At 40.1% G+C, this 27,418-nt stretch overlaps 2 protein-coding genes across 4 annotated transcripts in view; one reads left to right on the forward strand and one right to left on the reverse strand.

The window, feature by feature from the left end:
- Window positions 1-14,728, forward strand: part of LOC102082324 (adhesion G-protein coupled receptor D2) — an 89,534-nt gene extending 74,806 nt beyond the window's left edge. For all 3 annotated transcript variants that reach the window (XM_005453953.4, XM_025898948.1, XM_005453956.4), the window contains one exon: window positions 11,478-14,728. In XM_005453953.4, coding sequence (XP_005454010.1) covers window positions 11,478-11,615 — 138 coding nt within the window. In that variant the 3' untranslated portion in view covers window positions 11,616-14,728. The remainder of the gene's footprint in view (window positions 1-11,477) is intronic.
- Window positions 14,729-15,315: 587 nt separating this feature from the next.
- nr5a2 (nuclear receptor subfamily 5, group A, member 2) overlaps window positions 15,316-27,418 on the reverse strand; it is a 65,655-nt gene continuing 53,552 nt past the window's right edge. The window contains exon 7 of the mRNA XM_003449009.5: window positions 15,316-16,531. Coding sequence (XP_003449057.1) covers window positions 16,284-16,531 — 248 coding nt within the window. The 3' untranslated portion in view covers window positions 15,316-16,283. The remainder of the gene's footprint in view (window positions 16,532-27,418) is intronic.

Raw genomic sequence — 27,418 nt, forward strand, 5'->3', positions numbered from 1 at the left:
GCAGATAAGCAGTTTGACATTAGTGGCTTTAGTCACTGTTAGAAATGCCACAGAGAAACAGACATATAAACACCCTAGAAAAGGCTTATGAAATCCATATTAAATCCAACTTATTCATCTCTAATGTAATAGCACTATAGCCCATGGTCATCCCAAAAAGTCTTCAGCAGCTGCTCGATCAAAAAACCATAAAAGTCAATAAGAAATGTCATCAAAGCAAACTCCAACACCTTTGAGATGTAGTTTATATATTTTGATCTGTGATTCACTCGTATTTGGGGCGACTTGTTCTCCTGATTGTTTAGAGAGTGCTATTAATTTAAGGTCACAGGACTGGATCCTCTCACTATCAAGACCATGTGGCTATCCTCCTTACGCGCTTTGAAGTAAGTTCTCTCTGTGGCATTGTTTTTTTTTTTTGAGAACTTTTAATAAAACAATTAAAGGGAATATTAAATATTCCGAATTATAGGAAAAAATAACTAATGTGAAAAAAAGTATTGCAATTGTAAAGCTTGTACCTTTTTGCCATTTAATGCCAAACATTAGGGAAGCAAGATTAACATATGTTTCAGGTTTGAGCAACAGCTAGGGAGGTAGATTTGTTTTTTAGGAGGGGTGTCATAATTGTGATAACACTTGCACGTGTTTGGACACATGTGGCTGTATCTCAGTTTAGGCGGGAAGGAAGGGAGTTGGTCATAGAGATACTGTGGCAGACAGGAAGAGATCATCCTCATGTTACCATCGCTGGGGTTAAGCACTCTAACTCCCCAAGCCCAAATGTAGTGTAGATTCAGAATATTCTTAATAGATTTACACACTGGTGCATACAGTGTTACAAACATAAACGTCTTCTCCCTCATGGTCTCTCATCTTTTTCCTTTTTACAAGTGCCACACAACTATTTTGTTACTATGATAAATTGGATTTTTTTTTCCTTTCCTGGGATTGGATGGCAGCACGGACATTTCCGTGAGTGGTCGATGGGATGGATGCACGGATGACACAGTATCCACCCCCACTGGGGAAAGGAAGTCCCTATCAGAACAAAACAGGAAAGAGACAAAGCAAAAACAAGTGCATGTCTTTTTGGACATTAAATCACTTCCTTTAGGACTCTGAACTGCTTGCCCCACCATCCTCAGCTTCCACCTATCAGCACACACACATGCACAAAGATGTGTGTATATGTCCATATAAAATTGCAAGTTATTCGGTTATTCATTTCTAAGCAGTAGCGTTGATAAACTCAACTAATTAATATCAATAACAAAGAAAAGAGACTAGAGGGCTCATTTAGAATTGTAAATTTGCTTCAGTAGTAGGAGCTGATGCCCTACAGCGTATGTCCAGCCTACCAGTCTTATTGCTTTAAGTTGCAGATGCGATGGGAATCATAGGATGTAAGTGGCATATAAATCCATGTATGCTGACAGATCATAAGCCCTGTCTGGATCCAGCGCCTTGATCTTAATCCAAAAACAAAAACAAAGAGACCAAAGTTCTTCTGTGGCTAATGCAGGAAAGGACAGGAAAACGGTTGCAGAAAAAGACAATGACCGGAGTTTTCATCCAGAACAAAAACACTAGTCTCACTCTGTCTTGGTAGTCGCTTTTGTCTGTTTGATACTTTGTGGCTCATTTCCGATATCTAGTGCAAGTCTTCTACAGATATTAGAAATGCAGCTCTCATATAGTGTTGTGCTCATCTCAGGGCACAGCTGTAAAAAATATGACTTCCTTCCTGAAAGCAATTTCCTGTTTATGTCTGAATGCAGGTCAGGAGAGGGGTATAGTGGTTCCTAACTCATCCACCGTCATGGTTCAACCCCAGACCTGATGATGCAGGATGTTATGAAGCTCATTGCCATTATCTTGAGCAAAATACCTGTCTAGGGTTGGCTCCTCCTTGAGCAAGACACTGAACTCGACTTCAGTGCATGTGCATGACATGCATGTCTGCATCTTGATGTGTAAATTGTAAATTGCTTTGTCCTTTAAGGTATAAAAGGGCTTCATAAGTGCAGTCCACTTACATTTTCCAGTTCTGTCTTTTCTCTCCTTCTTCCTGTATACCAAATCGAAGCTGTCTACTTTAATCCACAAAACACAAATAAGCAGATATTCACTAAGCAAACACACTGTTGTGACATTATTTACGTTTTATTCTCTCCACAAGACTTAAGAGACTTCCTCCACACCCCCAAATTGTCTCAATTGCACACACATGGATCTTCCTGAGGTGCCCTGTTTGTTTCATTTTCTGCTGATTTGCCTAAAACAGGCAGCGGCCGCTGCTGTCAATGTTTAATTTAAGAGCTCATGTTCCCCTCTGCACGGTATCTTGTGGTCGGGAGCATAGATGGGCTTTATGGGGGGGTGCGATGGGTGGGTTGAGGGAAATTGGGTGGGTGGGTGGGGGGATTGATAGAGACCGGTAGGTCTCCGGGCGCCGTCATTAAGATGGCTCCTCGGTGTGGAGATGAGAAAGCATGCTCTGCACTCTGGGCTCATTGAAGATGCTCCCCTGCCTACTTGGAGCATCCATTATTTATAAGTTTTTACAAATTCCAACTGACATTTTTATCAGTTGGGAATGTCTGTTTCTTATTTGCCTACTCTGGGCGTGTCTGTCCTGCACCCAAAAGTTGGAATTTAAAAAAAATATATAACCGGTTGGCATTAAAAAGCACTTTGCAGCTGGCTGCAGTTATCTTCGACATCTATAATTAGGTTTTCAAGTTTTAGTTTTTAAACAGTATTTTCATAATCAAAGGGAAATAGGTGATATTGTTTGTAACAAAGTGGCATATTGGGTGGTGGCACACAGAATAAGTTATTAGTCATGTCTCCTTTAAACCTAAAGACTTTGATAACATTATATTTAACTTTACCCCTCAAGATTATTGAACATTACAAGAAGTAGATGTCAGACATGATAATCATATATCTGAATAAAAGCATATGTGCATTACTGACCAACGCAGGTCTATCAGGAAGCATCTCTCTGCCGTCTACCACCCCTTTCTCGTACATCTGTGGCAGAGCCAGTATTGATCTTACCGCTGCCCTGTTTGGTGTTCACAGCCTCGGGCTTCACACAGCCTTACCTCAACTTACATACCTCATATTAGGCTCTCAGCTTGATATGCACTGTAAGGCTCTGAGACACTCCCACTTGTAAAATGTCAGCTAGGATGAACTCCCATAAAACAAGACAGAAAACCCACTTACACACACATACAGATACATTTTTTAGGAATAATCTTTTGTAATACTGAAAATGTAGAAAGATTCAAATTAGAGGGAACCAAACCTGTGCCCCACAGAGTGGTCTATAGTGGTCCATTGAGGAAGGCAGTAAGGTGAATGAGGGCATCTGACTGATCGGACAAGTATGAAAATCATGTAAATCTTACTCCATGGTCTTTGCAGTTACACCTCAGTTGAACAGCTATACAGGTTCAACCAAAATAAACTTCTGTCAAAGATTTTTTTATTGATTACACTCAATGACTACTTCATTAGTTACACTTTGGTAGTCCCAGGTTTTGCCTTCTGAACTGCCTTAATTCTGAATTGTGGCACAGATTCAACAAGGTGCTGGAAACATTTGTCAGAGGTCTTGGTTGATATTGACATGATAGCATCAAACATTGCTACAGATCCCACCACATCTCAAAGGTGCTCTGCTGTATTCAGAGTGCCTGTGGAGGTCATTTGAGTAGAGTGAACTCATTGGCATACTCAAGAAACCAGTTTGGGCTTTGTGGCATGGCGCGTTACCCTGCTTGAAGCAGCCATCAGAAAATATGCTTACTATGGTTATAAAGGGATGGAGGTGGACATGGTCAGCAACAATACTCAGGTAGGCTGTGGCATTTAAATGATGCTCAGTTGGTACTAAAAACCTAAGCAAATATCCCCCAAACCATCACCACCAGCGTCAGCCATTGATATAAGGCAAGAGGAATCCATGCTTTCATTTCGTTTACACCAAATGCTGATCCTAGCATCCAAATACAACAGCAGACATTGACTTATCAGACCACGTAATTAAAAAAAAAAATCTTCTGTTGTCTGATTTTGGGTGAACCAGTTTCCTGTTCTTAGATAATAAGAGTGACTCTCGTGTGTGGTCTTCTGCTGCTGTACCCCATCTGCTTTGAGACATGTTGAGATGCTCTTCTGCATAAGCTGGTTGTAATGAGTGGTTATTTGAATTACTGTTGACCTCCTTTTAGCAGTTTGGCCATTCTCCTCTGGTTTCTGAGATCATCAAAGCATTTTCAGCCAGAGAACTGTTGCTCACTGGATGTTTTCTCTTTTTCAGACCACTCTCTGTAGAAATGGTTGTGTGGGAAAATTCCAGTATTTTCCAAAAACCTCATACCAGCCTGTCTGACACCAACAAACAAGTCATGTCCAAAGTCATGTAAATCACCTTTTTTCCTCTTTCTGTAGTGCCAAAATACAGCAAGTTGCCTCAAGGCACCTTCTATTGTATAACCCTATGGTAATAGAGAGAAAACCCCAATAATCAGTCAATCCCCAATGAGCTACTATTTAGCGACAGTGGGAAGGAAAAACTCTTTTTAAACAGGCAGAATCAGGCTTAGGGAGAGTCAGCCATCTGTCATAACTTGTTGGGAGTGAAGGGACAGAAGACATATGAATAAACAGTGCTTTCCACAATCGCCAACATAATACACAGTGGGATAATATCTGTCGGACAAATGGTGTTCCATAAATCAAGCCTACTTCCAGAGGTTTTTAGAATAAATGTCAAGATGCACTGGAACTGTTCTTACAGCATGCAATGGTCCAACACCTCAGTAAGACATTTTTATTATTTTGTCTTCATTTTTTTCACCCGTAGTTTGTTACAGAAAAAAATGTCTTTCTTAGCATCTTTCTCAGGATTTGTGGCATAGTTTCCATACCACCATGTTTTGTTAAAGTTCATACATATACACACCCTGTCATTTTGACTTCAATACATAAATGGTTTTAAATGCTTTGCCCAAGGGCACCTTTGCTGTGATTGTCTAACCCAGCCAATTTGGTTTGTCTCGTCCATTTATTTTATAGCTTGTAGTAATGTGGTGTTCATGAATGACAAATGCACAGTCCTGACACTATTATCCTGAGTTTGGAAGGCTTATGTAGCTTAAAATGATTTTAAAGATTTAAAGTGACTTTGTGACATTAAGAGGTGCATATTACTCGACAGTGGTGCAGACTGCCATGTGGTGGCTTTTTGCCAGACTAAAATTAACCACAGACAGCAATGATTAGAGTCAAAATTTAAGATGCAATGAAAAAAAAAACCACCCAAATATACAAGAAGTTGTCTTAAATGTATTTCATTATGTTTTCATGTAAATGTTCAACTTCTAGGGTGTCAGCTATTTGCTCACCTTTATTTCTTGTTATCCGTGGTTAAACACTCAATAAACAGCTGGGCAGACTGTTAGCTTTGCTCATGTATTCTTCATTGAAAAGCTGTGTTGTGCACACTGCGAAAAAAAAGGACACACCAACTCACCACTATAGGATGCTGTGTTATTTGTGGTGTAGTACAGTTAGAAGGCTATTTTGGGAATTTTGTCAAATTGATACAGTAACTTGATTGGAAATCTAAGGAGGCAAAACACAGCATTCACAGCTACGTAGGGCTAGGTCATGGTCTGGTGTTTGGGGTAGGCTGTGGTCTGGTGATGAGGGTAGCAGCTGCCTTGATGTCCAGTGCCAAGCATAGTAATAACATCCAACAATGCCCACGCAAAAACTTTACACTCAAAACTTTTCACTATCCTCACTATCAACCACAAAGCACAGAATCTGTAAAAAAAACATACTTATGTCATTAACGATTTAATACTTCTGAAATGATAAATTAGTGATTTACTGTAATAGATTGAGCTCAACCTTTGACAGCCTTAGAACTCTAGGTGATGATAGGCAGCCTTTCCTCTGTTAACTTGACTTCTGGTCTTTATAAAACAGAGCTAGTGTCGAACAGATGCTGAGGGGATGTTCCCCAAAGATCTTCCATGGGGATTATACTCCTAATTTTACTTAGCTATGTTTAAGGCTGTGGTGTTGCTTCATAGGAGCTTCATTACAGTGTTACTGCTGCCTCTGGCAAAGGACTGAACCTCTTAAGAGTCTTAGTAGCTTAGAGAAACTGCTGCTGTCTCAAGAGAGGGACAGCAGACTAAATAATCAGTTTCCCATCACAGTGACAATGTGAGAGCAGCTGTTTGCATCTGAAGGCCTGCCAGCAATTGTCAGTTGTGCTCTGAGACACTGAAGGAAAGAAAAGAGGCACGAAGGGAGTGAAAGATGAAAGAAAAGTTTCTTTCTGCTTGATTCAGGCTTCTAAAGGGTTTTGATATTGATTTCACCAACAGACCTGTAGATGTGTGTCTAGAGAAGGGCTAAATCTGTCTGTGAAAACACATGTTAGTAGAGATAGAGACAAACACATGATAAATTTAAGCAGAATCTTGTATTTTTGTCAAATGTCTGTGGTGCTGTATGCTAAAATAAACAGTACTTTTTGAGTTATGATGCACATTCTTCATTTGTGTTACACCAAGCCTCCAAACTCTGAAGTTGTTTTGATGGAAGAAGAATGCTTTTTTGTCTATTGTTTTGCTGTCCACTGAAATATTTCCTCTGGGATTATAATAAACTATATCTCAAGTATAGTGCATGTTTACATTGTAAAAAGTGTATGTGCAAATATGACAATGGTCCCCAGATCAAGGCTATTGCTGGGTGGTCACACATCTTTGGATGTGTGATAATATATATATATATATATATATATATATATATTTTTTTTTTCCCTCTGTCCTTTCTCATATCCTACACTGTTGTGCTAATGAATGAGGGCCGCAAACCTATGAATAGAGTGGCCACTCAATCAATCAAATGGCATCTCCCTCACTGATAAAACAAGGCTTGTCACCACTGAAGCCTCTCAAAGCACAGAGAGCTGGTGATCCGCATGTGAGGACTAGATGCTGCTTAGAACAAAGACCAAAAACATATTTCCTTACCTTTGTGCTAGATTTATAAACTTCTGTTATAAACTGACCCTACTTCCATGTGGAGGAACGTTCCTGGCCATTAGAGCTGGAACTCAGGCTATGATGAGCAATTTTTAATTTACCAGATGCATGCTTTTTTTCAGCATTCATGCAGACAAGTTTTCAACCATGATTTTTTTTCTCTGGCACAGTCCAGTCACTGGTAATTGTAAGCAGCCTTACTTTTGTTTACTACCTTAGAAATTGGCGTATTATGCCACAGAAATTCATTACCTTTGTTTGGAAAATTGACTACCATTTTGAAAGCTCTGTTGTTAGATGCAGCATCCAGCATGATATGTCAGGTGACAACCACAATCATGACACAGTCACAATTACCAGAAGACCATCAGAAAACGGCAGCGGGTAGAAGAAAAGTTGAAATATAATGAAACGGCGTAACCACCAGTCAGAAAACAGCTGCACCGGAACTGGGAGTGCAGAGACAGACTGTAGATTGAGGGACAGACGGGGATTGTTGCTTGAAGACGGATGGCCAAACTGCAGTGTGTAAGCCACACACAGATTTATAGTTTTACAGTCAGAGCAAAAGCTACTGCACACGTCACACTGACTCAGCTGAGACATGTCAGCATGTTTCCAGGCATATTGTAGGGACCACAACTATACGAGGGGTGTTAAAAGTAAAAATTTAAATTACAATGACTCGAAATGGCCCAAGAATCCACTGTGCAAAATTATCAGACAGGTTAAAAAAACATCTATGTACAGCAAGTACAATTTTCTTCTTGCTCCTTTTTCTGTAATTTTTTTTTAATTAAATTTTTTAATTATTATTATTATTATTATTTTAATCATCTTTTGTCTGTCTCACTAAGAAATGCTTGGAGGTCATAGCAAAAACATACATATTTGTCTGGATTTTTCCTACGAAAACAGTCGCTTTACCCAGAACTCTGCAGAAGAGGAACAGTGTCGTGATATTCAGGTTGTCATGTCATTACAGATGCCACATACCTCTTTTTGTAGCTCCCATAGAGGACTCTTTTTGATAATGTTCACGCAAAGGTCAAGATTCCACATGTAGTTATTCACCAGCATTCACCTTCGCCACTTGGCTGAGGTCTGGCATGATTAATTCTTTGTGTCTTGCCATCTCTCTGTGTGCCAGGTTCATCTTGCTTACAATAGAGCCAAGCAAACACAGGAGAAAAGTGTGTGCCTGAAAGTGTGTGTGTGTTTTTAAAAGACATTGGTGCAACCGTTTTAACAGGGCGACTCTGTTTGAATTAGATGTTCTAACCCCCCGCTTGCTAAATGGATTTCTAAAGTGGCTGTAGTTGGAGGCTTTCAATCGGATGCAACCTTGAGTCCTTTTTTATGTGAGCTCTGTAGGATTTAAGTGCCGGTATAACATGAGCACGACTGAATGCATGCTCCTCATTTTTTGAAATTGAAAAATCTCCAAAGGCTCTCCCCATTGTGCAGGCAATTAATGGAATGCTGGCAGCGAGGTTCAGGTGCTTAAAAGTTGTATTTTTTTCCTCTCTCTCTCCTGATCTCTTTTTAATGACTAATAAAGGATAATCATCGTGGAAAAAACATCATAATGCTGTAGGCTTCCTCTTTATGCACAATGATGTATAATGCATGCTTTGAAATGAAACGGCAGCGGCCTTCGAACCATTCCATCTCCAAACCTTAGTGTATTTGTTTTGCATGCCACAGTGAGGCTTTTGCATAATAATTGTGAGTTCCCTTTAACAGTGCTTGCCTATTAATTTGATCTTTACATTTTTAAAGTTTGTCCATCAGGCCGCCAAACAATGGCTCCTCCAGTCGCTGTTTGGTGTAAGTGATTGCAACGTAGGCTAATTGCCTCTCTAAAGAGTTGTTTCCTTTTTTATCCTCTTTGTTTTTTATGCTTTAGAGTTGAAGCAGATGAATAAATATAAGTGATCAATAAAACCTTTCCCCTTAAATTTTTAAACAGCCTTTAACATGTAAGAACTCCCTTTCTTCTTATATGAGGTGAATATATAAAAAGCTAATATCAGTTTTCATGACCTTTTTGGAGAGGGTTTTTCTTTTGCTGTTTAGTTCGTTTTAAACTTAAAATGTCTTTGTGCTCTGCTTTTGCACCGATGATCAGGCGACCCTGGTTGGATAAAAAGGAAAGGTTAAAAAGGTTAAAATCACACAACGTTGTACTCAGAATTTAAGATGGTACAATGTGCCAAAAAGTCTTTTTCAATGGTTAAAGTAAGTTCGTTTTTATTTCCCTTTAAAGTATTGTTGCTGCCAGAACTACTTTACAGGGAGTAAATTTGATCACTCGTTAATCGACATTGGGGGAAGAGGGGGCTTTTTTTTTCAGTTGCTCCAGTAGTAAAATGCAAAGTTTCTGATAAGAGGGTAAACTACTGCCTACTTTTGGTCTAATGATATACAATGACTGAGTCGGTACATGTGGCTGTAGATATTTAATTCAAACTCACAGCTGTCATTATGTGTTTTTAATAAAGACAAATAATTAAGACCAAGCATACAGTAAAAGTTCAGCTCTCTCGTAAAGTCACTGATTAATTTTATTTAGTGGTTGTGCTTGTCTCCGGCCTGTCGAGCCTCCGGGCCTGCCTGAAACTGGACTGAATATCAAATTTGCTTATTCCAGCATTCAGTTGCACGTTTTCTTGCAGTCTTGGAACCCATCCAATAGCTTTCTTTCTCTCTTTCTTTCTTTCTTTTTTTCTCTCCTCGTGCCCTCAATCTCTTTCTCTTTGACTGTGCTTGACAATGCAGGGAAACATACAAGCGCATCTCGGTAAATTCGAGTGATGTGGTTCCAGAGTTTAAAAGCTTCACATAACACTAGCAGACACAACTTGGGGCTGTTTGTGTGACGGAAAGGAAAACTTGTTTAGAAACTGACAGCACTGTGTGTGAGAGAGATTTAAAATAAATAAATAAAAAAAACTGTATGTGTGTTTATGTTGCTTTTGGCAAGTTATTCATTTGTATTTTTTTTCTTGCTCTCTGTGTGGTTATCTTTTGAGTTGGTTGGTTTGGAGCTGATGTCCACCTTCGGGGATGCACATAGCATGCATTTCTGAGTATTTTCACCTGAGGCTGCACTTGTTAGAGTCTGTGGATAAATGTATATACATTATTTATACAAATTCAGGGCGAGTGAAAGCAGGTTTAACACATTTACAGACAGGAGGCCAAGCACTGAAAGCCAAGCTCCAAGTGAGGATTGCAATGCTGTGTGAGGGGAATCGAGCTGGCCGCTTGCTCATCTGTGACCAGCATCTTTAATGCTGCGTGTGAACACAGACGGTATTATCTTTACCGCCTCAGCAATTAAATGATCCCTCATATCAGTTGCATCGTAGGAAGAAATTAAAACTAATAGCCTGTTAAAAGTTTGGTATTTACAAAAGGCTCTTAAGAAACCTCTTGGCTTTGTTGCTGAATTTTTTATTTTCTAAAAATGTAGAAAAGCACTAGTGACTGTTCAACAACTTCTTCTTCAGTTTAGAAATTATGTATGTATCTTTAAGAAAACATGAGAAGAGATTAATGAACCTAAGAGAGGGATGGGGAGAGAGAAAGGTTGGCTAGAAGGCAGAGAGAACTGCAAGGTGGATCAAACTCATGGCAGATCATGTCGTGTGGGGAGTAAAAAGACAAAAATAAAAAGGACTTGATGAGTATTTGCACAAAATTACACTTGCTGCCAAAGTACAGCTCTTTAGATCATTTATCAACCTCATGTCTAGATTCACATTGTAACAGTAAAATCGTGCTTTAATGTGAATATTGTGCTGCTGAAGGCTGTTGAGCACGAGTGAGCAGGACAGCTTTTTACAATTTAATCGCTTCTTCTCTGTATTTAACTTTGAGACCTCAACTGTAGACCTTAATTATCGTTCATTCAGTCACTCAATAATGACTAAAGGGTTTCATTTTAAAACGTTGTACTGTACACAATAGTTAGAAATGATTGGCGATTGCATCCGTTTGTAATATTGTTAAAAATTGTTGCAAATGTTGTAACAACAGTAATTTAATAGTGGGGCATAAACATGGATAGATGAATACTATAGACATGCAGGAGGGTCAAGAGTAAATGATATTAGTGTCATACTAGGAAACGTGACAAAGTAACTCACAGGACTCACAGGATGCGTGATATTCAAAATGTTTTTTGTTGTAGTTGCATTTTGGACAGCACGTTTTGGGCTCTTCCGCCAGTTTCGACTAACTTCAGTGACAAAGCACTAGATACTGTACTTCATCTGCCTCCCAGCATGAAACGAGAGTTACCATTTGTGTTGCATTGTTACAGTATAGATAAGTACTGCTTCCCGAAAGAAATTTCCCACTTACCCATCCCTCTCCTTCATTTAGGAGCTGCCTGCTTCAGAAGTGGATGCCTTGCCACCTGGCTGCAGTCTTCATGTTCCCATGGACCTCGAGTTTTCTGCTTCCTGTTTCCCCCGCAGCCCTACACCTCAGAAAAGCTATGATCTTGTCCACATAGACTGATCTGCCATAATGTTTTTGGTGTTTCTGTACTTCTTATTTGACATTTATCTGCCCCCCAAATTGTCCTTGATTGTTAGCCTCATTTGTACTTCCTTTATGACGCCTTGGATAATAACGTATCGCCTCATGTATGTGTGTATGGTTATGATCTAAACTGAACAATTAATGATGTGTACATAATGATTTTAAATATGTTTGTCTTTTTTATCCAGGAAAACAATGTAATTATTTCTCATTGCTACAGGTACTCACGTTGCAATCATACACATAATTTCCCTAAAATAACAAACGAAGTGGAAGTGGGCAGCATTAGTGTGCAGAGGGAGTGAGAACCTGGTGTTATAAACATAAGAATTATTTATTGAGATATGAGAAAAAACTCAGTTAGCCCCATTGAGAGAAACTCCCCAGGACCTGGAAGTGATGGGAGCGTTCAGAATGTCAGCAAAAGGGTGAAAAAAGTCAAATAGCATTTAAATTTTTTGTCTCCATCTGTTGACAGTGCAGATGAGCATATAATGCACACAAGTAGTTGTTGTTTGAATCCTGTGTACAAGTCTGTTTCACAATCACTACGTGTTCTACAAAAATGTGTTGTGAAGCAAACAGGTGGAATTTACACCATTTATTATAACTTCTCACTGTCAAGTTACCAGAAACACTTCCTCAGACCATTTATTTGAATATCTCCAAACATAATCGTCTTAGGTGTTGGAGCAGGACTGCAGTGATGATACAACAAACATGCAGTAAAAAGCAGGACTTATGCATTGCCACATTAGTGGCTTGTGTTGCCTACATGAGTTGTGGAGTTCACTGTGTGTTACAATTAGGTCCGTAGGTTTATTGTGGATTTTAAATCGCAGGATAAAGATGTGATTGAAGTGCATGCTTTCAGCTTTAATTCAAGGTCTTTAACAAAAGATTTGCATTTACTGTTTAAGAATTACAACTATTTTTTTATAAATAGTCTCCTATTTACAGAGGCTCAAGCTTTAATGACTGACACACAGCTACACAGACAGGTGTCGCCTGTTTCTTTGTTATTTTATGGCAAATGAACCAGACATAATATCTAAAGTTTAAAGTTTGTTGAATTTGTGTTTTATAGCTTTTCATTAGAATTTGTGTCAGTGCAAGTGAGGGAGTCCATCATTGGGCTGACAAAACAAAGTAATTCTGTCAGAGAGACTTTAGCAGTGTTCAAATCAACAGTCTGGTTCATTCTTAAAAAGAATGAATGCACTGACCCACTCAGCGACAGCAAAAGGCCTGAAAGACCAAAGAAGACAACTAACTTGGTTGATGACAGAATTTTTTTCCACAGTAAATAATAAAAATAACTTCGCATCTAAAAAAGTCATGAATACTTGTATTATCAAGAGACCCCAGAATGAATGGAAACACGGAGGGTTTACAACAAGGTGCAAACCACTGGTTACAGTCACGAATGAGAAGGCCGGATGAGACTCTTCCAGCAAACATCTTAAAGACCTGCACACTGTAAAAAATATTTAAAGAGATGAAACCAAGTTTTGCTTGTACCAGAATGATGGGAAGAGATAAGTATGGAGAAGGCGAGAAACAGCTCATGTTATCTGTTGTTATGGCATGAGCATGTATGGGTGGCAGTGAAACTGGGTCCATAGCGTTTATTGATGATGTGACTGCTGAGCAGGATGTAGCAGAAGTAGCAGGATGAATTTGGGCTATAGTCTTTGCTTAGATTCAGAAAAATGCCACAAAACTGAAGGTCGCTGGAGTAAAGGCCTTCAGAGCATCTCATCGGTGGAAGTCCATTGGTTCAAGACTTCAGGCAGTCGTTGACTGCAAAAGATTTTCATCCGCATATTAAAAACAATCTTTGCATTTGAAATGTTAGCTTGTTCAAATAATTTTGAGCCTCTGAAAATGGGGTTCTTTGTATAAAAATGGCATGTCATAATCAGTTAATGCAAAACTTTTGTTAAACTCCTTGAATTAAAGATGAAAGTCTGCACTTTAATCAATCCTCGATTGTTTGATTTAAAATCTATACTGTTGTGTACAGAAATTACAAAAATTGCACCTTTGTCCAACAAATTATGGACCTAACTGTATATGAAGTCCAAGGCAGCTGCAGAACCTAAACACTGACTTTGAGAACGTGAATGAGAGGTAAGATTGTCTGACCAGAAGACAAAAATAATGATCGGATTCAGAAATAACTTAATGACTTTTCTGTACATTAAACATGCCACTGAAAGACTTTAGCTCATTCCATGACTTATTAACAAAATGCTGTAAAGATAAAAAGAAAAAAAAAACACAGCACAGGTTGATGTGGGAGGTAAGTGTTGGGACATTGTGATAAACAACTACTATACATATGGAGAAACTTGGCAAGAGAATAATTTAGGCTGCCGTGTTTTTTTTTTTGTTGTTTTTTTAAGCTGCTTTTCTTAACTTGGGACACAATAATAGAAGTCACAGCTCACAGGGGAAATATGCAGTCTTTGGTATAAGAGCAAACTGGACAGAACAATGATGCAGGATGTGAATAAGTAAAACTTAACGTGGCACAGACGTCTTTCACACCTACTCACTTAAACACAATACTTGTTTCAATGTACAGACTTGCATGAACATTTAAAAGACTGAAAACTTGTGATTTTTCTTTCTTTCTTTTGTGTTATTTTTCTTTTTTTCCTTCTTTTCTTTTTCTTTTTTTTTTATTGGAAAGCCTGTTATTTTTGCTCCAGACCTGCATCGTTGAACTACTTATGGAAACGAAACAAGAACATGCTACAGTAAACAAATTTATTTCGGCGTGGACACCTTACGTCATGTAACACAAAGATGGAAATATAGCGACGCAATAAATTATCTTCATTATTAAGCGTAACCAGTGACATACTATACATCAAAAATGTCAAAGCACTGTAAATAAAAAACAAACAAAAAAAAGCAAAAGGCTTTTACAAATAAAAAGGTCGGAAGCTAAAAGGAAGTCTTACACAGACATCAATGCTTAAAAAACCCCCCCAAATAAAACAAATGTTTGAATGCCAGCAGACACAGAAATTAATATTTTAAGTGTGATTCCTCCTTGATTTTAGTGTCTCACGACATAATTTAAGTACTGCTCAAAACAAATAAAAAAATAAAACACTATACACACACCAAAGAAAGCAAACCAGAAGGATCTTTTTTTTCTCATGAATTTCTTTTTTCTTTTTTTTTCTTTTTTTAGGAAATCATTGCTTTGCAATTTATGCGTCATCACAGTTCTCTCCCATTTGACCACATGAATGTAAACAACTGCTGAATTATTCTTTTTTTTATTTTTTACAACATTAATACTTTTTATATATATATATATTTATATATATATATTTATATATTTGTACATATTTTCATTCACATCTGCACGGTTAGCTAGCATGGTAATGAAATAAGGCAAGACTCACATAACTGTGACATCACAATGTTTTTTTTTCTCTTATAATACTGATTATTAAGGTATTTGTCATTTCCTTCATCTGTTCTGCAGCAGGCTTTGGTCTTTTCGGACAAAGGCAGGATCGTTCCTTCTCCGTCTCCAGAACCACATTTTGTTTTGTTCCAGTTTTAGTGAAATAGTGGACTTTTTTTTTTCTTGTTTGTTTGTTTGTTTTTTCGCGGGAAACAGGGCTATAAATACAATTTAAGCTGACATTAGTTAATTGAATTTATTTAACACTGGTCTTTCTGAGGTACATAGTCTAACATAACATGGAGAGATGGAATAGGAAAGGAGAACTGCATGGCGACCATGAGGAGCAAATGACTTCAATTACAAGAGAAAAAAAGACGTCTTCTTCTTATTCACCCATTTAGCATTTTGTTCGCTAACAAATTTGACTTTTATTTTTCAACTTTCAGTTCTTCCCTTTCAGTTAGGTCGAGCTGCCACTCATTTTTTTTGTGAGTTAAAAAAACAACAACAAAAAAACAGACGTGATGGTAGCTGAGAGTCTCTTGCCTGGTTGACAGCTTGTCATTTTGCCCTTACAGTACCAAACAGCAACTAAAAGCCAGTTTTTATTGAGAGAGCGCAGAAGAGAATCATTGACCAAAACAAGCCACCGCTGTAGTCACAAGGCTCTTTTAAAGATGGGCAGTGTTATTCAGCTTCCCTTTTTTTGTCAGCACAGAAAGCCTCTCAATGGCATTACCAGCACTAAAACATTTGTGGGCTCTTGAATTCTTAAAGTTGCAGTCTGACAGTCTGATAGTCTTGCTTGTGCAGATGATCAGAAATCATCTTGTAGAGTCAAATGCAGATTCTGCTTCAAGTGTTTGTTTTTTTTTCTTTCTTCCTTTCAGCATTGTCTTTTTCTGTCTGTGGTTGAGGAAAAGCGACTTTTCTTTTTTGAGTTTTTACTGGGTTTTTTTCTTTCTACAATAAAGGGATCCAAATGCTGTTTGTCTGTGCACGTTACGAGTCTCTGTGCACGTGTTCGTTCACTTCAAGTTGTAACTTGAACCACAAAAAAAAAAAAGCTCGATATAAACTCTGCTCCCCATCCTCTAGGTCACCACATAGTCAAGTGTGAGCTGGAGGTTTGGTTTTGGTGAAAGCATTATTTGGAGTTTCTGGACTGCTGCAAAACTGCACAGCTGCACTGCGGGTAGGAAAGTCGCCTCCTAAGCTCTTTTGGCGTGCAGCATTTCAATGAGCAGGTTGTTGCAGGGCACGTCGCCGTTCAGGTGTTTGTAGTATAGGTATTCTTCGGCTTGCAGGCTGATGGCTCGTATCTCGGGTAGCCGGAGGAGCAGCTGGCCAAACTTGTCCGTTTGCTGTGGGTAGTTGCACATGACGTAGTCCAGCAGCGCTGCGTTGACCTGCTCCTGGACGCTCTCGACCAGGTGAAAATTCTCCAGGTTCTTCACATCTACGGGAAGGAGGAAGAGAAAGGTTAGTTAAAGTCAGGCTCCACAGGAAATGTGGGTCAGCGTGAGAACAGGTGAGGGAACTCCAAACCAAGGTTACCCACACTCAAAAACACTTAAAAAAATCCACAGGGTTCATATTACAGACACATGGATTAGTTCTTTGGTTGTTGCGTATTTTCATGTGGCTCAAAATCTGGCACTCGATGTTGACGTATCCCTCCCTCCTCTTCTTTTTTCCTCTTAATCGTCTTCTGGGACTACAGTGTAGAGGGAGTCAGGTAAAGGCAACAAAAAAAGAAGGTTCTTCTCCTGAGACACGAATTCCCCAAGAGCCCATGAATTATGCAGGGGAGAGTTGTAGTCGTATTAGCACCAGAGCTGCTCCTTAACCTAACGCTTTCACCACACTTTTGTTCCAGATCAAAACAATTGTGTTCCAGTTATTTTATTTTTTTTTTAAAAATGTGCAGATAAAAGTTTGCAAAAGCATCAATCTGATGAATAATAACGCTAACTTTAAATAAAAGAGTAGACATCATGTGCAGGAATCCATCTCAAAGGAAAACCCCTTTTTTCACCATTAATTCCTCGTGCAAAATACATTTTGCATCTCTCTAAAACCCTACCTTTCTGCGCAGCTATAAGCACTTTTCCTTGACAATAATAAGCTCACTGGGGGTTTAAGCAGATTATTGCAAGACAAGACAAAAAAATTTGCTAAATGGATAATGGTGAACCAGAGCGCTGTGTGTACTTGTCATGATTATGAAGCACAGGGCTGCAGAATATTTAATCAGGTAGCAGCTCTGTGTGTGCGTGTGTGATCTTTTATTAATCTGTTTGACCCCAGGTCGAGTGTGCTCACAGTGGGCTAATGTGGAATGACAGAGTCTGTGTATAGTTGACACCTCCGGACCAGCACACACGCACACACTAAAATATACCACCCTTCCGACTTAATCTCTCAAACACGCACACACACCCGCACTAATCCATGGAAATACACATAATATTTCTTTCTTTCTCACACAGTACCCTCTTCCCACACACATACAAACTTACTCACACACACATGCGCCCCATCCACCCACCTAGAGCATTAGGAGGAAGGAGGGGGAGATAAATCAGCAGCTAATGAGGTCTAGAGAATGAGAAGCAGGTCCTTCAAGGCACTTCCATCTATGATGCACTCTACCATGCTATTGCAATCTGTATGTGTATGCGTGTGTCTGCCTGTTCTTGTGTTGCTTGTGTGTGTGCCAGCATGTACTGTGTTGATGCTCACCCTGACCTCTGAGTGACACGGCGGGGGGCTAAATAAGGCCAAGAGGAGGGCAGGAAAAGGGGGAGGGGTGTGGCCTGTGACAAAGGAGCCTCCAAACAAACATGACATGTGCTTTTTCCTGCTGCCACTCAGCTGTCTGACCCCACTCAGACTCCAGCACCGTCTTTCACACCACCAACACCTCAGAGAGGCCTTTATGTAGCCTTACATAAGCCAGCCCAGTAGACTGTCGAGTGCGCTTTAAGCGTTTCCACATAAACGTCCTACGCAGGTCAACAAGGAAAAAAGTCTTCTTCTTCTTTAAAAAAAAAATCTACAAATGAAACAATTTAAACGTGGGAAAAACATTTAAAAGTTTCTGAGTCGCTCAGAAAGTTTGGAAAAAAATGCAGAAATCACTGAAAGTACTACTGTTTTGATTTTTGTTGTTGACTGTTAAGTTATGTTTTGAGCGTGCGCTACAAAAAAGAATTATGCCGAGCATTTTTTAAAGGACTCAACATCTGTGGCATTGCTGTACGTATCAATGGACAACAGATGGGCATAGCTACATCTCTTCAAATAAGAGTGTTTTTTCTGAGAAATCAATAGACAAATACATTTATATTTTATTAAATTAAGTTTGTCAGCATAAAGGAAACAAAACTGAACCTACAGGAATCTTTTTATAGAATAGACATATTTGAATTTTAAGTCATGTGTCATTATAGCACCAAAAAAATCATTGAAAACTAACTTTTTCCTGAACACACTATGTGTCTGATAACTTCTATTACAGAATGAGTGTAGCTTTACTGCTAGCCATCCTCTCCAAACACTAAATACCACACATACATTAAAGAACACAATCAAATTTAAATAGAAAATTCTGTTTAGTATAATCAAGAATAAGATCTTTTTGGGCCATATAATATAAGAATAAGTGTTTTCTGCAGAGCAAACACTGTAACAACACCACATGCTGGTTTGTCAGAGCATCTTCTGAGTCACAGCAGAGGCATGCCAGGTATTACCGTGCTTTCTCTGAAAGATTTGTCTCTGTTTTGTGTGTGACTACTTTAGTTAGATGTGTGCATGTGTCGATGTTGGGGGGAGAAACTATGGAGAATTAGGATCCAATGTCTCTGTCAAGCTAATTAGGCAAAAGTGAGGCAATAAGACAGCATTTTAATTGCTAATTATTAGCAGAGCCTCTTTTGAAAAAATAATGAATCTGGGCTTCTAAAAAAAAAGGGAAAAAAGGGAAAAGTACAAATGACAATAGCATAATATCGATTCTCTATTGGAAAAAACTGAAAAAAAGAAGAAAAGGGTTGAAGAGTCGTTTGTTTGAATTGTGCTGCTAAACAAATTAGAAAAGTGAAAAGCTACTAGAGCTACTTTCGGCTGCTCCCTTAGTCACATGAGGCCTCCACAGCAGGTAGCGCTGCATATTTGATTTGGCAGACCCTTCCTGACACAACACCAAAGGGATTTGAATCTCTTCCTGGGGCTTGAACCAGGGATCTTTGCTGCTAAGGTGATGTACATGAAGCCACTAAAGCAGAAAAGTGAACTCAGAGTAATTTAGTAATTCAAAGGCATGAATGCGATGAATTAAAACAAGCAGCAAATAAACAATTTATCAGTGATTCCCAGACAGTGGCAGGTTGGAGTATTAAATGTGCTAAGCACTCGCTCCTCTTCCTTCAGTGCCCCCCTTCATTCCCCCTCCCCTCTCTCTCTCTCCCTCTCTCCATCTCATCCTTCAGTCACTGTGGGACTAATTATCAACTTTTTTTTCACATAAAACAGCCACAGTTCGTTGCAGTGCCGCGTCCGAATACTCAAAAGGAAACCCCGAGGTCCCGCAGAATACATTGTTTCATTTGACGGCCGATCATGCTGAAGCCAGCGACCTAATGCAAGAGCACACACACACACACACACACACACACACACACACACACACACACACAGATTAATTCTCTCTTTCACAGAACCCGTGAAATCTCCGCTGTGCTTTTTAATTAGACTGGATCTGCTCTGTGCTGTGAGTGTATGTCTCTGTGTGTGCTTTTACACTCTTTCACCGACCCTTACAATCAACCTGCTCCAGGGACATACACACACACACACACACACACACACAGACACACACACACACACAGAAACTGCACATTCAGTCATGCAAATGCTTGCTCCATTATTTCACTCTGATCACAGAGTTGCCTCACAGAGTGGACAATGTGTTGGGAAAAATATGACCAGAAAAATAAAAACAACACATACACTTAGTTACACCAAGGGTTTTCTTTTTTGTACATTTTTCTTAATTCTGTAATTATACTTAGACTATTTTAGTGTTATGTTCATCGGTAACAGGTCGCTGTAAATGAGATTCTTGTCAGTCAGGCCTGTTGTTTAAATAGTAACTATTGGACTGTGCAGTATATGGTGCCTACTCCGATTATTTGGGCATCTAACATCCCTGTCACTGGCCGAACTTCAGTTTGGGTGGGGTTAAAGTCAGTTGTGATTAATTGCTAGCTGAGAGCTTGGCCAGTTATTCAATCCTGCCCAAATTAATGTTTGTTAATTAGGTTCAAACGTTAGGGACATGTCATGTTTCATAGACGAAAGAAAAAGATCTTAAATACTATCAGTGGGAAGTTCACTTGATACGTTTACATTAAACTAGCACCTGTTTTGTGAAAACACTGTTATTTGCCCTGTAATGAGTGCAGTTATTACAGGGCAAAACAACACCGTGTTCTCTTGCATTACACTTTAAGGGCCTCGATCAATAAACCTCTGAGTCACGTGCTGCCCATACACACAGCCTTTCAAACCTTCACAACATGTGTTTTCTGCCGGCTCCAAAAACAACACATAAAACTGGTGGGTCATAAATAGTTATTGAGGGAACTGCTGTCAGTAAAACTTGTCCAATTAAATGCGAGTGGAAGACAAACTCGTTACTTCCTGCATAGGCGGGAATTAGGTGGCTCGGCTCTTCCAATAGGTGCTCTCAAAGGCATTTATACAAGCTGATCAAAGCTGGAGGACCTTTTACTACATCTGCGGTGTGTCAAAGAGCGAGGAGCTGAACGTGCATCCCCGCTAACTCCTCTTTATTGTGCCCTACTGGACCGTTATCAAGTCGACGCTGTCCACAGCTACTTTTTCCACTATTAATCTGCCTTACAGCTTGGCTCCAATCAGAGATGGGGGCGTTGACAGACGAGAACCCGGTGACCTTTGACTCTGAGAGAAACATATGAGGACTAATGACTTACTAACTATCACAAGTGAAGTGTTGCATGATCACTGGGAGAACTCTGCTGTGTCTGTGTTTAAAACACAGGGCAGCAAAGGCAATCAAAGCAAATAAGAGCCACAGGGCAAGGAGCAATGGCCGAGCGGTTAACACTAGCACTTAAGTAGCCTATTATAAGAGTTATGTTGCTTTGCCCTGAAACATAATCTTTGATGAAAAACATTTTGTTTTACCCCCATTAGCCTCACAGCACCATAAAGTCGTGGAGTACACAAACATGCATGCTGCAGATACATACGCTCACCTCAGCTCCTATCAACACTCCACTCACTACATTTCATGTGGAAGTGCATGTGTGTGTGTGTGTGTTTCTTTTCTTCTACAGGATGCTCTCCTTCCCCATTAGAGTATTACATCTATCTGTGCTTGCCAGAAAACAGGTTCCCCTGCTCCTTGGAGCTCTCAGCTACCTTGTTTTCCTCCAAGTCCCGTTTGGGGAATTCCCTTCTCAATATGAAGCCTCCACCTTAGAGGCGAGTGAAAAAATAATGGAGGTAAACTGCAGATATATGCCTCTTAACATTTAATGGGGGAATCTTTGAAACCTGATACTCCAAAGGGTAAAAGGATAACGAGTATCACAACAGTCTGATCACAGAATGTAAGATGAGGATGTGGAGGAATGTATCTATTGTCTGCTTTAGGAACGGAAATTGATCTCAGACAAAAACATCCAACTATGATGTAAACCACGGTGGTTAAGGCAGGGATATACTAAAAAACAGTATAGAAAAAACATAAAATGGATCACTTCTTCCAGGAGGTAGGTACACTGTGGTCATAAATAGATGAGCATGATTAGGAACTGTGGTGTTGTTCCTGGAGATGATGGTATCAGTGGAGACTCATCAGACCAGGCAACTTTCTTCCAGTCCTCTATTGGCCAGTTAATGGTGAGCACCAGCGAATTGTAGCCTCAGTTTTCTGTTCTTAGCTGCACACCTTGTGGTCTTCTGCTACAGCAGCCCATCTGCTTCAAGGTTCAGAGAGATGCTCTTCTGCATACCTTGGTCATTGGTTTATTGTAGGGTAGCACCTTGAGGTAACTGTTGCTGCAATTTGTTGCTATATAAATAAAACTGAACTGAACCGATTTGAACTGCTCAGTTTGAACTTTGGCACTTCGCCGTGATGTAATTGGCTGTGATTTGCGTTAATTAACATTCAAACGGATGTACCTAACAAAGTGGCCTTTCAATGTACATATTGGTTTGTGTAGTGTTAGGCTCATTTGTAAACAAAAAAGAAAGGTCTTTCAGGCTTGAAAGGTGAATTTGAAACGGACATATACCGACTTGTACAGAACCACGATGAACAAGTTTTCTTTTGTATTTATTCAAATGATTTTGTATTTACTCAGTGATTGGCTCACTGAATGCATACTTTATACTCGGGTATAAGAAAGGTCTCATTAATCTCTGTGCAGTGACCCTTTATCCTAAGTAGTGACCATTATTTCACCAGCATACATGTAGCTACATACTGTAGCTACATGCCCTTAAGCTAGCATAGAGCCCAATATCCAGAGGCCAAATTTCCTCTGTGCCTGCAATGAATAATAACTGTCTCACAGTTTCTGAAAACAGGCCACCAATGGGAACATGCTGTTGTCAGCTTGTCAGAAGAAAGCATTAAGGCTCAATTTGCCCGCCGACTCATCAAACCCTCACTTTCTCCTCTCCAGGGGCCAAATGCCATGTGGCTGTAAAAGAGAATTAAGCAGCTCTGGTCCAGTTGGGAATATATTAAGTCAGATCTAAACCTCAGCTGACAACAATGCTATTGTTGTTAAGCTAAACAGGTAGCGGCTGCTTGAGTTCTGTCGCCCAAGGATGGGTCGGCGGGCTCGGCGGGGTGATGGAGAGAGGTCGAGAGATATTGAAAGGGAGAGAAATGCGCCTAAGGTCTGATAAAATAAATAAGAGAAAAGGTGCTCGGAGCAGGAAGGAGACAAGCTTCTCTCATTGCCTATGCTGGCTGGAAGGTGCTGGGGATTTATCTTGAGGTGAAGGGGAAAGCAAATTTGCACCCTGAATCAGTAGGTCCTGTCTGTGGCTGCATTAGTAAGGGTTCCAACAGATGGGCACAGCCAGGGAGATTAATATCAGTGGGGATACATATTAAAGGGATAGTTAAGACTTCTCTACATAGAATGGCGCGGCAATGATATTGTCGTGTGGCTATTACAATAAATCACACATCCCGCAAATAAATATGTCCACAAGATGAGTTTGTTGGCCATGTTAACGATCGTATGGTTAATCAGATGAAAAAATAAATAATTGCCAGACGAATCAGCAATGAAAATAATCCTTACTTGCATTTCTAACATGCTTCAGACCTGCTGGGGTAAAAATCATATTGCTGGGGAAGAAAAAAAATCACATTGTCTCAGCATTATGAAAATCCATTTGCCAGAGGGATACTAAGAGACTTGAATCAGCAATGAACCTGGTGCTTAGCCCTCTGTGGTCCCTCTAGTCCTCCCCACCTCTGCTCCTTATTGCCCCCCACTTGTTTTTTAACCCCCCCCCCTCCCCGGAGGTGGAACCAAAAGCCTTTCAATGAGCTGCCCTCAGAGTGAGTGATGCACCCACAGGTCCCTGCTCTCCCACCTTCCTGACGCTGCGTGGACTGTGCAGAAAGTTAACACCCCCTCGCCACTCACTAAACAGCTCCAAGTCATGTAGCTACGCACAGCTAATGATGCTAACGCTTGACTGACAGGCTGAGCACTAACAGGCAGCAATCCAGATGCAAAGTCCCTTCGTTTGGTGTAATGCGAGGAAATGTCGATGGAGAGGCGAAAAAGGAAAAACAAAAAAGGAATCTAATGAATTAGAAATCAATATTGCTGCACCTGTGAGGTGGCTCTTCAGCCTCCCTGTGACTTTACCTTGTATTTCATTTGTACCTGTCAGCAACAGTAGGAGCAGGCACCGTGTGTTCCTGTGTCTGTCTGTCTGTCTCTCTGTGTATCAATGCATGCATGTGAACCTCGTTTAGATTCAGTGCACTTTTGCACCCGTCGGCTAATTACACCCAGGGTTTGTTTGTTGGTGGAGGGGAGGGCGCAGAGAGTGGAGGGGCATGTCAACCTTTCTTGTTTATGATAAAGTGACAGAAAATCATTGGGGGGTCAAGTATCGCCCCCCCCCCTCGCCAACCCTCCGCTGCCCTGAAAACTCCTGCAGCAGTACAGAAGGTGCATGGTGTGGGATGCCTCCCCTTTAATGAGACCATTAAAGGGCCCGTGTCCCCGTCAATAGATTTCTCTCATTCTTTCTCTGACAAATTTGAATTAATAATTCAGCATCAAGCGCCCGGGGATGTATATTTTCAGCATGAAGGACAGTTAATCCATAGTGTCAGTTTCCCACCTCGCTGTCTCTCACTCAGTCTTTCCCTCGTGCGCTCTCTCGTCTTACATCCCACCCATCCCCTCTCCTTCCTCTTCATTCGGCTTCATTCTCTTTTGATGCCGGCAGGTAGAGTGCTGACTAAAGAAGAGTGCGCCACATATATTCCATGCCTTCTTTTGATTTCTTTGTTCTCTGTGGGATTTTTTTTGTTCCCCGTTAAGTTGACTGCACTTTTCACATAAGTGCAATTTGGGGTTTCATTTATTTAAAAGTACTGGATGACTGCAGCTCTCCCCCCCACCCCTCCAACTCAGAGTTAATGGGAGATGGCATGTTTGCAGGCTGCTTTTCAAAGCTGAACTGTAGATTTTACTGCACGCTCCCGCTGCGCCAAATGTTAGGACAGTCGTGCGCACAATTCGAGAAAGTCAGAGGAAATTAGTCATTTTGAAGATAAACCACAAGTATGCTTACTTATGTCCACACATGCTCTGGTTTGACGGTTTCACTGGTTTTGAGTGAATGAGTTTTAACAAAAAATACAAGGGCTCCTTCACTGTGCGGGCTCGTATTCGTCATTACACGCTGGAGTAGTGTCTAACTGTGAAAATGAAATTCCAAAAACAACAGACAATAAAAGAGGAACAAAAAAAAAACCACCTGCGCATTCACTTTCTTGAGGATTTCCAGATGTTATATTTTGTTCCTCTACAGAACAAAATGTAACATCTGGGAAAACAACACCAGTGTGCTTAAAAAATCAGCTGTGTAGCCGGGTAATCACTGTGAAACGAGTTGATTTTTAGCGTGGCTGCTCTCTGATTAAATTTGAGATCAGTGTGTTGAACTTGCTGTGAAGAAATGTATCTAGTAACATTTAAACAGCTTTTTAAAAAGTATAAATATATTATTATTCATTATTCTGTCAGTATTGCATCAGTGACAATTACTTTTATAAGTTATCTGCAGTTCTGTAATAATACTGATCGTTGTACTGAGCATCGTATCAATTTCCAAGCTTGCAGTGTAATGCCAGGGGTAGCTTTTGCTATCAGTGCCAGGTGGCACTAAAGTACAACTTTATGCTCTAAGGCAGCATGCACAGGCACAAAGAGCTGGAATAGCAAACGCCTGCTACTGCAGAGCATTATTTTATATTACATAGCTTTGTTTTCTTATGATTTACTGTATGAGCGCATTCTGTTGGCGTGTCTGTGAGAACAGAAGGTTGATTGATTCATTTTGTTTCATCATGGGCCGCTTCTTGGCTCTCTGACCCCTTTCTTTAGCCACAATCACTCCTCTCTTTCTTGTTTTTCTCCCAACACAACATAAAGAATCGTTTTCCTTTCTGTGTACCAGCTCCACGCTGCTAAAAATAAGTTTCAGCACGAGAATGAAGAGGCACGAAAGGAGCTGTGATGGTTCAAGAGTGAGGGTGTAATGTCACCGGTGGGTGGGTGGGTGGGGGGCTCAGTGAAGAGAAAGAGAGAGAGAGAAAGGGTGAGAGAACAAGAGACGGCAACTGTTGGATCATCTGTGCTTTAAAACATTTAATCACTGTCTCCGGTTGCACACAGACACACACACACACACACACACACACACACACACACACACACACACACACACACAGAGACTAAAGCATGAACACACATATCATCTTAAAGCTCTGCTGTTCTGTGCTGTGACAGAAGTATCTTGTAACTACATTGTCCATAGACACACACACACACTTACACACACACACGCGTCCACCAGAACAGAAGCTCAAAGAGCAAAGGGTGTATAGACTTATAGCAGCCACCTGACCACCATATAGCTTACCAAAAAGTTTAAAGGCATGCCTCTGCACTATACATATTCACAGAGGGATGCAGAGACTGATAATCCACAAGCCAGGCAGTATTGTAATGCCAGTGAGCTCCGTTTGTAATATCAGACCGGTAGGTGTAGATGTAGGGGATTATTGCTGCTCCTAGTCTACTCAGCATTTTTCATGCAAAGTCACGCGCTTGCAAGTTTAGAGTCATTCCCATTGCTTAATCCTGACTTTTGATAGAAAGCAGTTCACTTATGGAAACTACGAGTTTCATTTAATGGGCTTTCCGAATAACTCAGTGCGTCATCCCTTTTATCTTTTTTCAATCATTACAACTCTGCGCTCACGCCTTTAGCATTTTGCATAAAGTAATGATTGTCTAGTGAGTTACACTAATGACACATCATGAGCTATACAAGGATCATAAATGTCTCGTCGTAAAGATTTTTTTCTTTTTTTTTTTACACAACAACTGCAGCAATAACAGTGTAGCTCCTTCTGAGATATTGATCGAAAGAGTGAATGGCTTTACAACTTTACAAATGATTGACAAGGCTGGTGTGTGTGAAGCTTGGGGCCCAACTGATTACGTTTGTATTATTGAACACTTGACTGGCAATAGACTTAAAGACTTAGAGGCCACTCCTTTGGCCTAGATCGCAATGTGTGTCTTTGCGCACGTTTTCTTGTGTGTGTGTGTGTGTGTGTGCTACACGTGATGGCTACATGCTCTCTTTATGTAACCAAAAACATGGCAGTTATTGCGAAAGCATGACATTTAAATAATTTTGCTCCGATCACTATACTTTATGACAGTAGTAGTCAGTCTGGTGTGAACCATCAGTGCACATACACACACACACAGTGACCACAGTCCTCGTCTCGCAGCACTGTTATACTGGATTATGACTGAAATATTGATGCCTCTTCGATTCCTAGGACCAGCTCTGTTTTGTTGACTATTTGTCTTTCTTATTGTACAGCGCTCTGGGGGTTATGCTTTGTGACTCCAGAAAATTATCGTATTGTTTAAACTCATTGTAACGACATGATAAGTATGAGAAGCTGGTTGCTCTGATATTCTAAAGTCGGCGTGAT

The sequence above is a fragment of the Oreochromis niloticus genome, linkage group LG15 (genome assembly GCF_001858045.2).
Source record: "Oreochromis niloticus isolate F11D_XX linkage group LG15, O_niloticus_UMD_NMBU, whole genome shotgun sequence".
Lineage (NCBI taxonomy): Eukaryota > Metazoa > Chordata > Actinopteri > Cichliformes > Cichlidae > Oreochromis > Oreochromis niloticus.